The following is a 13,911-nucleotide window of genomic DNA, read 5'->3' on the forward strand; positions in this document are numbered from 1 at the left end:
CTTAACTTGGGTAAAGTGTTTCCAGCTGAGCGTCGAGTGTTACACAAGTTGAAATGGCCGCAATTTTCTTTGAGTACACGGCGTGCTGCGAGGAAAAGCCTGTTCTAACGTTTGACTCTAAGGTTTATTTTTTTGCACCTGGCGGATTTTTTTAGCTTCTCCGTAAACACTCTGCATACTATTTCACGTGATTCGGTTTATTTTGAAAAATCTCAACAGGATCTTCAGCTTTATTGTGAAAGGTTTACGTGGAAAATAAACAAGCGGACAGCGGAGTCACGCGATGGTTTTACCGTCATTGTTGCTAACGACAACACGTAAAAACAGTCGCTTGTCTGTCCGCAGTGTGGTTATATTAAATGGAAGAGAACGCGAGAACTTTAAGAAATCCTACAGTGACCATCAAAACGATGAAAAAATATTGCCGTAAACAGTTTCTTTTGCGACACCACGAAATAAATGATAAATGTTTTCATATCGTCATCCGATACATATCGTTATATCGAACAGCCCTAGTTTGTTTGGGGTTCTTCGTCTTCTATTGACTTGAGCCACCTGTACCTCTGTCAAACAATTAATATTTAATATTTAGCCCATTGTTTAACAGTGTTCATCCACATAAGAGGTAAAGAAGCTGAACAAATCTGAATTTTAAACCAGCTTTGCCTTATTTAAGTTTTTTTGGGTTTTTTTGCCCCCAATTCCTATACAAATATTAATGCTGCCATGTTCCTAGTTTCCTGAGTTTCCATAGTAGGGAAAAACAGCTTTTGAGTGGTGGTTTGATTGCTTCTTCTTACTTCCAGTGCTTGACTGTTTGAGGTGAACTCACTTGTTGTTTTTGAAAGAATGCAGTTTTGTTTTGTTTTTTTGAAAGGTAAGTGCTATATAGCTTGTTAGCTAGGCGTATTGTTATGCCTGGTTTTGGAAGTGAAAACAAAGGTGATCTGTTGAAGTCAAAGACTGCGTCGTCAGGTTGTGCTCATCCCCTGTTACTTTAGCTTTTTAATTCTGCGCTCTAAGTAAAGGTAACGTTAGTCACTGTTGCGTCGTATGGAGTGGCTAGTATTAGCAAAACAAATTATATTTTGTGTGTGTGTGTGTTTATGTGTCTGAGAGAAATCAGAGTGGGGTTTCAGTTGTAAATGACGGGAGAAATCTCTTGTATACCCTTGGACACAACCACAGATTAATTGAGATGAAATCAGGGCTCGAGTTTGGAAATGGCAACAATGACTATCTTTAGCAGATTATATCTCAGTGGAACTGCTACCAAATCAGCGTTTTCAAGGTACACAAGCAAATGTATATTGTTCAAAAAGAAATTGTGCTAAAGTCTGCAAGTGTGAAACAAGTCGCATTTGTTATACACACTGCAGTGAACATGCATCATCACCATGTCCACACATGGTGATTTATCTGATGTACTGGTTACATTTTTATTTTCTTCTGTTGCCTTTTTTGATCATGCTGATAATTCCATTTCCATACTAAGTACTCGTTAAACTAATGAGCAGCATGGAAAAGCTTGGATGTCATCCATAGTATCAATATGCCATACATTTCCATGATGCAGTGCATGAATGCTTGGGCTGTCGCATTAAGGCCTTGCTGAACGATATTAAACTGCACGTGTGTTTAGTGTGTGACTTTTATGACCTCACCTCCTTTTTCCCTCTTGGCTGTCATTCCCCATACACGACATTCCAGACAAAAGAGTGGTTTTGGGATCTGACAAGTCCTGCGAAGGTGTAGCGACATCTCTTCGCTTTCCTTCCAAACCTGGTTCATTTTCCCTTGGTAATTATGGAAGTGAAGCAGGACCACCGGACGCACTGCCGGATTCACCAATAAAGACATCCCCTGTTTCTGAGCGAATAAAGGCCCTGGAGGCTCTCGCTGCCAAGAAGCAGCAATCTGATTTTAGAAGCGATGGAGGTTTCTCTCTTTTCAGGGACCGCCACCATGAGAAGTCTCCTACTGACAGCTCAAAATCCCCTATTGAGAATCGGATGTCTCCAAATGAAAAAATTACACCAACTATTCAGAAGATGGGAGGTTCTTCTGAGCAGGAATCACCAGGATCCCCCTTTGAGGTTCTTGGAGATTTGAGACAAGTAAACGAGTTTGAAGAAACAGAAGAGTGGATGAAGGCTCATTTGCCACCTGTACCAGACTTAACTTCTGTAGATTTAACTGAAGGCACCAACAGTGTTGAATCAAAGGATAAGGGGACTCGGGTTGTTATACCTACTTCCTTTACGAGTGTCCCTGATGCTTTTATGGATTCTCCCGTGGAAGCTCCCTCAGTGAAAGATGACTTTGATAATGCAAGGAAGCAACCAAACGTTGAGGAGGAGTTTGATTTTAACTTTTTGCCAACAGCATACATGTGGGATCAGCAGGACAAATCGGATGACCAGCCTCCTTCAAATCTTGACTCGGTGATTGCATCACCTCCTGCAGGCTTTGGCACTCCATGTCCAGAGGCAAAGCAGAATGCTTCAGATGAAGAGAAGGCCTCCCTGACCCGCGACCCAGAGCCAAGTGAAGCAGACAGCTCAGGAGAGTCGGATGACACTGTTATTGAAGACGAGGCGGGTGCTCCTGCTTCTGCCCCCCATACATCTTTTGAGCCACAACTTTCGAAAGATCCCACCGCTACACCTGCATCTTCGAATGTTCCTCCTGCAGAAAAGGAGACTCCACCACCAAAGTTGGAGAGGAAATTAATGCAGGTTCCTACAATCAATGTTATTGAGACGGATGAACCAAATTACAGTGAGGAGGAGATGGAAATGGAACCTGAAGCAGAAGATGTGGATTATGAAATTGAAAATCCTCCAGCCAGCGAGAGTCCAGAAACCTCACATTCACAACCTGAAGACACTAAAACTGAACTACCTAAAAAGCGTCCCCTGGAAACTGAGTTCATGGAAGGCTACTCGCCTCCATCCTCACCTGTGGATTCTGATGCCGAGTACTCTCCCAAACGCAACATCATTGCAACTTCTCCAGAAATAGACAATCGGGAATCTGCAGCCAAGTCGGAGACCCTACCCAAACTCCCTGCTCCAAGGGACACTGCATCGGGCATCTCCCAAGCACAAGCTGATAAATCACAGATTCCTCCAAGTAAAATGAATGAAGAACCTTCCCAGTTCACACTCACAAATGCAGAAGTGGACTTTCCAGACAATGATGATGAGTGGTCAGACGAAGCTCAGGAGCACACACTGCCCAAATTGTATGAAAAGGGTAATATGCCCACAAAAGAGACTTTCATAGAGACTGTTCCTCTTTCTAAAACCACCTTTATGCAGGACGATATATATGACAGACAATCATTTGATTATGATTATGATGCACCTTCTCCCTTGGACGACATTGACCATAAAGAGCTGAGCAATGCTAAGGAGCGGTTTCTTTCCGATCCTTCCCCAACTGACCCTGATACGCCGAATGCATGCTCTGCACAAACCGATGTTACCGAGGACAGGCGAAGCTTGGGTGATATCGCTTCACTGAAAGATGAAGCTTCCCCAGAGCAAGCTGATCAGCCATGTCTACAAGACTATCCCCCAAATCCTTACTCCTCTTTCCAAAGCGAGGCACAAAGGAGCTTCAGTGAGCAAGAGTCCGATCAGAAAATGAGCAATTACGTTGTTGAAGATGGTGCACAGAATGAGAGCTCCATTTCCGAACCTACAGACAGTTTTGTGGAATTCATGCGGGAATGTCTCAAATCGAGGCAAGATGAAGAATATCCCGACAGCGCGCATCAAGGTGTTCACGGAAAGAGCGAGCTCAACAAAACCAGTTTGCATCCGTCCCAGTTACCGCCAACCGTGGTGATGGATCTTGAACAAGAGCAACTAACTATCAGTGCTCTCAAAGAGCTTTGCAGCAGTCAGGAGGAGGAGGCGGTGAAAACCCATACCAAGGCTTCAGCCCGAGACCAAACTGACCTCAGCGCTGCATCTGTACAGCAGTCTTCCTTAGCATCAGTAACGAATCCTCCATGTTCCCAGCACGTCCGTGCTTATGACAGCAAATATTCCAAAGAGGTAGAAGCTATCGATGAATTGGTGGCCGAGGCCTATCATCTTGCTGAGCATGTCTTGACAGCAATACTAACCCACTTATCAGGTAACATCTCTTTCTTCTGGGCAGCAAGCCTTCTAACCTCACGCACGCTCCTTAGCTGGAGCAACTTAAAACTGCCGGTGTAGCAAAAGGGTTCCTGTTGTTGTTTATCGTCAGCTTTTTGGCCCTCTCAGCCTTCTTATCTTGGACTGTGCAGTGTGTCATGTCCTGTGACACGTAGCTGAAACTTATCACCCAGAAGCAAAGATTTATATTAAGAGAACGTAAATAACTAAAAAAAAAAAACCAGATCATGCCAAGCTTCTTACAGCGAGGAGAAAATTGATTCTGGGTGATAAGTGTCAGCTACATGTCACAGGACGTGACACACTGCACAGTCTAAGATAAAAAGGCTGAGATTTTCTTTTCTTTTCTTTTTTGTAAGTGGAAAACCTCAAAAGCAATACAGACAGTGTTGGGGGTTTTAAACTTAGCAAGCCACTGATATCATGTTCAACACAACAGTGGATTTTGCAGCTGAATGAAATTTCTGTCTATATGATTGTGCTTGGAGTGAAAAGGAGTAGTTGGTGTTTACAGCCAAGCCATCCTTTACTTGAGCTGAGTTGGTTGTCAGAGATCAGTGGCATCTAAGAATTACTGAGAAGTGTAATGAAGTCAGTTTTATTTATACAGCAGCAAATCACAGCAACAGTCGTCTCAAGGTGCTTTATATCGTAAGGTAGACTCTACAACAGGGGTCCCCAATCCCAGTCCACAAGGGCCGGTGTCCCTGCAGGTTTTAGATGTGTCCTTGATCCATCACAGCTGATTTAAATGGATAAATTACCTTCTCAACATGTCCTGAAGTTCTCCAGAGGCCTGGTAATGAACTAATCACGTGATTTAGGTGTGTTTACCCAGGGTGATATCTAAAACCTGCAGGCTAGCTACATATCTGATTGTTAGCACAGATTATCCAGGCACTCGTTAATACTCGACACTCATCAATCCATACTGAGTACAAGCATGTTCATCTATTATCTTCTTTTTGTCCTAACAAACTTTGAAGGGGAAAAATCATTTTTTTATATTTACGTTTTTAGCTGGATTTTTTTGTTTTTGGGGGGTTGTGTTGTTGTTGTCGTTCCAAACCATTTACAGGCTCGAGCTCTGTTGTAGAATCCAGTTTGTTTACAGAGTCACTGGAGTTTGAGCTACTTAAAATGTGGTGGCCATGCTTTGGCTTCAAAGTCTTGCAGTACAGTCAGTCCCTAGTGTCACATTGATAAAGACTATGGTGTGATGGTGAGGCATGGTGCACATAGTCAGTGTAAAGGTTACCTTTCGGTTTTGGTGATTCCTGATCTACAGTGTGCCATTGAAGGAATCTGGGTAACTGTCTGCACTCAAAACAGAGAGCTGTTTTAAAACGGCCTGATTCTGATAGACAGTCTGTACTGTTCATGAGGTGGTCACCAGATGCCAGATGGGAAGATATTATATGTCCACACACACACACACACACACACACACACACACACACACTGCTGTGTCTGTGCTGGTGTTCTTGAAATTAGAAACCCAGCAGAGTGTGCAGCCAGACACGTAAAGAAACGTTAGTGTGACTTTAAAGCTACTATGAGCCTCGCTCTCTGCTCTCAGTGGACATTTTTGTAAATGTTTGCAAACTGTATTATTAATGAGCTTTGAAATGAAGCTCTGTTTTGCTGCCCCCTCCCCCCACGAGCTTGTGCTATTTTAGTGCTGCTCTGCAAGGTTATTAAGTGGGATATTCTTGGCTGGGTTTGTGTCACTGTGTGTATCTGATGTCATGCTGATGGGAATTTTGGAAACCAATTCGCAAACCTTTTTTTTTCTCTTTTAAATATTTATTATTGCTCATTATTAAGACAAGAGTATCTCTTATCAGATTACTTCAATCAATGGAATAATTAATAGATTAATCCATCACTAAAATAATCAATAGCTGCTGCCCTGATCCTCATACAAACCCAAAATATCTTCTGTACATGGATATAGATCCTTTTAATGTGCCTAACACCAATGTACATAAAAAAAGATGAGCATAAACCGTTTAGTTACAAGCAGATTACCGAATTTCCCAGAGGAACCCACCCGAGGGATTAATAAAGTCTTATCTTAGATGGAAATGAACCCATTTCACTTTGTTTCCTCTTAAATTTAGCAGAATTGAGTGAATGCTGAGTGACGGACCACTTTAAATGGATTCATCTGTTCCAGCAAACTTTCCAATGGTCCTGAAATTTGAAGCTTGTGTCTGAATGTTGCTGAGAAGTAGAGCAAAGGTGTTCCTCGCTTTTTGCTAACTCAACTTATTTAGAATGAAAATTAAGTGTTAAATGCCAAAAGCAACGTGTGTGTTTGAACTCATGTGGATGTTATTAAAGATGCATTCGAGGTAGAGGTGCTTAAATCAGTAAGAGTAATATAATCGCTGACGCCCAGCATCCTCATTGTCCCGATGTGCTGTTTAGTCTTACTGAAGGTGAATGCACTCCATGAATTATACAGTGTCTTTGTTATGATGGGACACCTTGTGTGAGCGTTGGTTTACTGCGTTCGACACTGAGCAGTCGTTCATAATTGCGCTGGTGTGTTCTGTCGTGCACGACAATAAAGTTGTGCCGATGGGCGATGAGACTGGTGATTGTTTGTTAGCTGAGGCAGGTTTTTCTGCTCATGTTCCCATTGAAGTATTGAATTAATATTACAAGATTCATATTGAATCTATAGTGTCGTGTCACACCTCTGTATATAACAAACAACCTGACTGCAACACAGACAGGTGGGCAGTTCATGGGCTAATGGAAGATAATGTGGCTGCATTTGAAGAAACTTATCTATTTATATATATCTACATGTCTTTTTTTCCCCGTTGTATCTCTTTGTTGGTGCAAAAAACTCCTGTGTGTGAGGGCAGGGATGAAGAGACAGGGGATTTCTCTGCGAGAAGAGAAGCTGGTCTACATGTTGTGGATTCAGGCAGTTCCCAGTAAAATGTCACTAGTAGCTGGAAAACAAAAATGGTTCAGAATTAAACTGGTCCCAGAGATTAGGGCTTTGCGATATGACCTCATATCCCGATTGAAGACATTTATCGTCACGACAATGAGATTAGTCCGTCTACACCTTGCTCTTATATTTTTATATATATATATATATATATATATATATATATATATATATATATATATATATATATATATATATATATATTTTTTTTTATATATATATTTTTTTATATATATATTTTTATATATATATATTTTTATATATATATATCTATATATCGATATATATATCTATATATCGATATATATATATCTATATATCGATATATATATATCTATATATCGATATATATATATATCTATATATCGATATATATATATATCTATATATCGATATCACAAACATTTACATTTTTTGTAAATCCTGTGAATCTCTTATTTTGAAAAATCTCAACAGGATCTTCAGCTCTATTGTGAAAGGTTTATGTGGAAAATAAACAAGCGGACGGCAGAGCCACACGCTGGGTTTACAATCGTTGTTGCTTCAGATGAAGAGAAGCAGACGGCTCACGACATAAAAACAGGCGCTTGTTTGTCCGGATATCTTAAATATAAGAGAAAGAGAGAAATTAAAGTACACTACAGTGACCATCAGAACCATGAGAAAATATTGCAGTAAACAGTTTATTTTGCGACACCATGAAACAAATGATAGCGTAAAATGAAACGATAGACGTTTTTATATCCAAAATATATCGTTATATCGAACAGCCCCACCAGGGATGCAAAGATGCTGCTTTGCTCAGCGAGCCAAAGGAGGATACTCCCTGCATGGTCGCTCCTCCAGATCGATGAAACAGCTTTAACTCGGTTGTAACTGTTCACTTCTTCCTTTGCCTGCTGAGTTGGCGTTTCCTGTGATGCTGTGGGTTGTGGTGAGAAAGCTGGCCCAAGGAGCACCATTAATGCAGAGTCATTTGACCTCTTAATTGGAGAAGCATCATGCACAGTTTCCTCAGCTCTGTCACCACCAGTCTCTTGCTGCTGAAAGATGAAAAATCCTATTTAAGAATGCATTTATTTACAAAATAATATCAAACTCACCAGAGAAGTTAACATATTTCTATTGGTACTGGAAGGAAATGTTTGGCATTCATATTCAAATGCTGTAGTGCAAAGCAGCCGGCTGCCTGCAGTGGCTTCAGAGCTTTTGCTGTGTGTTCTCCATCAGCCTCTGTAAGAGTATAGAGATCACTTCTCCTCACTTCAGGTGAGAGCAGAGTTGCAGAGATCGCTGCTTGTTGCTCCAACAAGTGTCCCAGCATCTCCAGCGTGCTGCTCCATCCCCACTCCAGTCTATTGTCCATATAATGTGAGGTGATGGCTGCAGCTCTGCATGTCAGCTGCCACAGGTTTTAGATACTGTTTGTCTGCTGTAGACGGACTAATCGCATCATATCAGTAATAAAAGTCTAGATCTCTAATACTCTAAAGTCTCGCGATGCAGGGCTTCAGATAGGTGCATCTACTAAAAGTCTGACATCTTTGGGTCTCATTGTCCTCGACTTGAACGTCAGAGGTCGAGCTTTCTGAAAATCTCATGAACTCAAGAGCAAGGTGACGTAGGATTTTGAACGTGATACCCTGGGCGAGTCTGCTAGTTGGCTGAGGGTAACGCTGCTGTTGCAAGTGTCTGGTTGGTGTCCCGTTTAAAACAAAACGATGTGTAGCTGCTTTTCATTGCTTGTGTGAGCGAGTGAGAGAGGCCTATATAACAGTTGCTCCAATTAAAGCTGCTGGAGCACTGAGGCTTGAACTGTCCCCGTGGCATAAGCCCATGTGGTTTCTCCACCGCAGAAGGCTTTTTTAACTGCCCCCTTTTTTCCCAACACACTGTAAGGAAGTCAGTTTCCAGTGTGCCAACCCATCCCGCCGTTATGTAACTGTGGCTGTTACGTCTGCACGTGCATACAAACATGAAACGTGCGTCTGAAGTTATTCAGTTACTGTGGGCTGCAGATGCCTGAGGAGACTGATGGTGAACACTGTTTTTATCAGATCTTGAAGGAAAATGGTTTCATTTTCCCCTGAAATCAGCGAGTCACAGCTAATGTGCTGCGAGTGCCTGAAGACGACCGTCTCTTTGTAGATAACTGACTGGTCTACAAAGAGAACCAGAGCAGGTCTGACTTGCTGTCTGAATCCTCTGAGCTGTGTTTACCAGACCACCCTCCTGTTGTCTCTCTGTGGGAGCTGGGATGTTTTTATGTTTAGGTCCTGTAACAGAGAGGCCGCGTTACCTTTGGTCCCTGAAACAACACTCCTACTGCTATAAATGGACCGATACTTTTTACCCCTCAGCTGTGAAAAGTGCAGCGGTCGGGCGGTGTTGACACCCACGTTTGTGAATGCGATAACTCGAAAATGAGGCCGCGTGGGAGTTTCAAATTGATCCTGTGGCTCCCTTATCAGTACTTTTATTTGTTATTACGCCTTCAGCAAAAATCAGTTTTACAGTGTGAAACTGTTTCAGGCTGAAACCTCTGCAGATTTTTTGGTATCAGACTCATTTTTATAAACTCCAGCAAAAATGAAAATGGATCTTATTGAGCACAATTTGCAAAAAAAAAAACAGCTTATGCATGAAAATTAATCATTTCCAACAGTGCAGTTTAAGATCCAAGTGTCCCAGGAACGACTTCCAGTAGCACCAGTGGCCCTGCAGGAGGGAAAAACGGTTTTCGCAGATAATGGCGGACATGCGATAGCTCCTGCTGACGATGCGATGGCGTTTATTCCAACATGGGAAGCACTATGAACAGCTGACAGATCAGCAAAGCGTGTTTCTGGATTATGTTTTTGTTGTTGCGCATTTTATGCGAGTTTTGCAAAGGCACCACCTGGTTAAATTCAGGAAATGTTTTCACATGCAAAGAACAAAAATATTGCTCTCGCTTATTTGGTTGCAAATCTACCGGGATTTAAAAATAGATATGCGAATGGGACTGCGGAGACTCCTGTCAGGGTTAAAGGTGGATTAAAGCTGTAGTTTGCAGGAGTTTAGGGCTGGAGTCAAATGTATGTTTGGAAATGTTCACATTAGTCCCGTCTTCTCTCTGCAGCTAAGGATCTGATTCACTGGCGAGACCCCAAGAAGTCGGGCGTGGCGTTCGGCCTGTCCTTGCTGATGCTGCTGTCGCTCGCAGCCTTCAGCATCATCAGCGTGGTCTCCTACCTGCTGCTGGCTCTGCTCTGCGTCACCATCACCTTCCGCATCTACAAGTCTGTGGTCCAGGCTGTGCAGAAGTCCAACGAGGGACACCCGTTCAAGTAAGATGGCCGCAGATGGGAGATTTTTCTGCTTGTCACAGTTAATTGCTGCCACCACGACCCAGTCAGGCAGTGTTGGTGTGCTGGACAGCAAAAACTTTGTTTTTATCTGTTTTACTGAATAAAGTTTAATCTTGAAGACATAAATCACAATTTAAAAGAAGTGATACATTTCAATATATGATGATGTAATGCTCCCCTACCCCAACCCAGTCCTATCAAAGGGGGTTATTGTGATGATCTGCTGTCATGTGGATTGTCTGATTCCCACCTCCAACTTGAATAGAAAGTCGGTGCAGCTGTAGGTGCTTTCTGATTGGCTGCTGTTAGTGCAGGCTGCTGAAAATGTTTCATTTGGTGAAATCAAACCAATTGTGCTGATTTATATTTTGTTCATATTAGAAGTTGTTTTTTTTAGAGCAACAGCCTTCAGTGGGAAACATTTACATTTAGGCCTTAAATGAAGCTGTAATGTAAATGTTGATCAAGGCATGACCTGGAGTGAACATACATGCCTTTATCTCGATCCAGACTATTGCGATGCACTTTATGCTGCATCAGCCAAACAGCCGTCTCACGTCCTCAGCTGCTGCTCGTCTCTCACACAGGCATGAACATATCTCACCTGTCCTCTCTTCAGTTTATCACAGAATTAACGTTGGTTTATAAACATCTAAACGGTCGTTCTCCTCCACACCTTTCTGAGGAATTTCGGCCTTACGTTCCTCGCAGGTCCCTGGATCAGCCGACCAGCTGCTTTTGGTTGTCCCACAAACTCGACTGAAACTTAGAGGAGAACGAGCTTTTTCAGTCGTGGCTCCCAAACTTTGGAATATGTTGGATTTAAATATTAGAAAGGCGTGTTTTTGTTTTTTTTATTTGTCTTTGTTTTATTTTATGTGAGTGTTTTAATGCGACTGGTTTTATCCTTTGTTTGTGCTCAGCCTCTTTTCCTCCGTCCCTCCACAGAGCACTGATAGATAAGGACGTCAGCATCGCTCCAGAGACTTTCCGCAAACACGTGGATGCAAGTCTGACCTACATCAACCGAGCTCTGAAGCAGATGAGCCACCTTTTCTTGGTTGAAGACCTCGTGGACTCCCTAAAGGTGAGCATCTCTGAGCTTGTGTCAGTCGGTGGCGGTTTCCTCTTCCACCAGCTGATCTCTCCCTGCTCGCCTGCTGCAGCCGTTGCTTTGTTGGTGCAATGTTAACGTCAAACCAGGTCACGGTTGGATCGCATCTCCATCCTCAGAATAACCCCAGGATTTATGACCGTGTTATGACTGTGACCCACATCAGTACTCCTTATCCAGCTGCAGGGAAGCGCAGACAGATCTGCCTCTAGATCAGGGGTGGGCAATCTCAGTCCACGAGGGCCAGTGTCCTGCAGGTTTTAGATCTCACCTTGGGTCAACACACCTGAATCACATGATTAGTTGGTTACCAGGCCTGCAGGGACACCGGCCCTCGTGGACTGAGATTGCCCACCCCTGCTCTAGATCCATCCGGTCCTCTGATTTCCTGACTGGGAATTCCTAAAAATGATTTACCAACAGCTGTGATTTGATTGTTTTATTGATCAGAGCACGGTCATCAGATGAACCTGAATTATTTGTAGGGCAGATCGCATTTTAAATCTGCACAAAGGCACGTTGATTAGTTTGGAGGAGACTCCGACTTGGAGATAACGTGGTGGCGATTCTGAACTCCAGGATGAGACGTGAGACGTCTTCAAGAAGCTCAAAGAAGTCCAGTCGCCTTTTTTCCAAGCTCTTTAAATGTTATAAATTCAATATTATATCAAGCTAGAATGCCTCCACGGAGAGCAGCTGTCAGAGTGCTTGTTTGGACTTGGGCTGCGTATCGTCACTGATTTCTAGAATTGATTTCGATTTGAATCGGGGACATTTTGCCTCAGACAGTCAGAAATATTTAAATTCTGATCACAACAGTACATATTGTGTCTGATGCGTCGGCGGGTCTGCTCTTTGTGTTTACGTCAGAATCCGTGTACCTCATTTACTGTTTCAGCTGTTTGGTGGTTGTGGAAATTTCGTGAGCTTTAACCTGAGATTCTGGCATTTGGGGCAAAATAAATTTAAATAAAAAAAAATATTGATATCACATTATTCAAGCTAAAATCGCTAATCAAAACCCATCCCCAACGACAGCCGGCGCTGTTCTTTAAGGAGGAAACAGCATCTGCTCATTTGTGTCAGGACTGCACAATTAATCATCTTTTAATCTCGGCCATGATTTTGGTTTTTCCACTGTTAAATAAACACAATTAAACAGTTTGAAAATGAACGCAAATCAAGCGCTTCCTACACGACTAAGGATTTAAGGAGGATGAGTGGCGTCACACTGACCAGATGTCATTTGTGTGTAAGCGCTGCTTATTGTTGATCTTGAGCTCTCTGAGTTGCTCTTTGTTTTTCTCGCAGCTGGCTGTGGTCATGTGGCTGCTGACCTACGTAGGAGCCGTCTTTAATGGAATCACCATCCTCATCCTGGGTAAGCTTTGAACCACTCACAGTCACAAGGAACAACCGTAGAGGGATCTGTGGCTGTTCATGCACGCCGTGCTGCGTTCTCATGTCGGTCAGGTGGTTGTGTTGCTCTGGGGTCAAAGAGCGACTCCAAGCTTTTAGCTTCTGCAGGATTTGCTGTCGGCTAACGTGTTTCTCTCTCTTCTCCAGCTGACGTCCTGCTCTTCACGGTGCCTCCCGTCTACGAGAAGAACAAGGTGAGTCTCAGGCTTCCTGCTCAGCTCAGCGGTGTAAACATGGCCGTCAGCAGTGAGCGCAGTCTCCATCACACACTGAAGGCTTTGAGGCCCTAAAGCATGAAGTCATTGGCTCACTGAGGGGATTGTAGTCATGGACTGCCAGGAATGGCAGGCACCATCATCTGTACTGGTCCCAGTTTATGGCTCACAATAGTTTAAAATGAACCAGTGTGGTCCCTGAATGTCTTTGTCATTCACTGTTCTTTCCTGAAATGACTATTATGTGTAAAAGGAGCCCATTAGGGTCGGGCGATGGGTAACAATTTTCCAACCGACACTCGTCAGGTGATATATTCACGCATGCGCAGACTTTGTGATGGGCGGAGCCATGTAATCGTGCATGGACTGATTTGCGCGTTTACAACAGAAAAAGTCCAAACACGGACGAACTAATTTCACGAAACATTCGGGCTGTCAGCGTTAACGCGGTCATAACGATTAACGCCATTAAAATGTTCACACGTTCAGCAAATCTGGAGCGCAGAACGAACAAACTGCCGAAATGCATTGACAGAGACATTTCAGGGATTTAGACTCAGTCTGCGCTCCAGATGGGTTAATCGCGTTAGTCGTGATGACGGCGCGTTAACGCTGACGGCACTAAAAGAAATAAAAAGTCACCAATTTGGGATGAAAGAGGTAAACCTGA

The 13,911-nt window shown here is 43.0% G+C and overlaps 1 protein-coding gene across 3 annotated transcripts in view; it reads left to right on the top strand.

Annotated features, from left to right (window-relative positions):
• Positions 1-13,911, top strand: part of rtn3 (reticulon 3) — a 29,525-nt gene that overhangs the window by 12,397 nt on the left and 3,217 nt on the right. For 2 of the 3 annotated variants that reach the window (XM_085151270.1, XM_085151280.1), the window contains 4 exons: positions 10,265-10,472; positions 11,442-11,580; positions 12,919-12,988; positions 13,174-13,220. In XM_085151270.1, the coding sequence (XP_085007396.1) occupies positions 10,265-10,472; positions 11,442-11,580; positions 12,919-12,988; positions 13,174-13,220 (464 nt within the window). Of the gene's footprint in view, positions 1-1,710; positions 4,150-10,264; positions 10,473-11,441; positions 11,581-12,918; positions 12,989-13,173; positions 13,221-13,911 lie in introns of all 3 variants that reach the window. The other variant, XM_085151260.1, reaches the window with a different exon arrangement.

Source organism: Neolamprologus multifasciatus, chromosome 3 (assembly GCF_963576455.1).
Source record: "Neolamprologus multifasciatus chromosome 3, fNeoMul1.2, whole genome shotgun sequence".
Taxonomy (NCBI): domain Eukaryota; kingdom Metazoa; phylum Chordata; class Actinopteri; order Cichliformes; family Cichlidae; genus Neolamprologus; species Neolamprologus multifasciatus.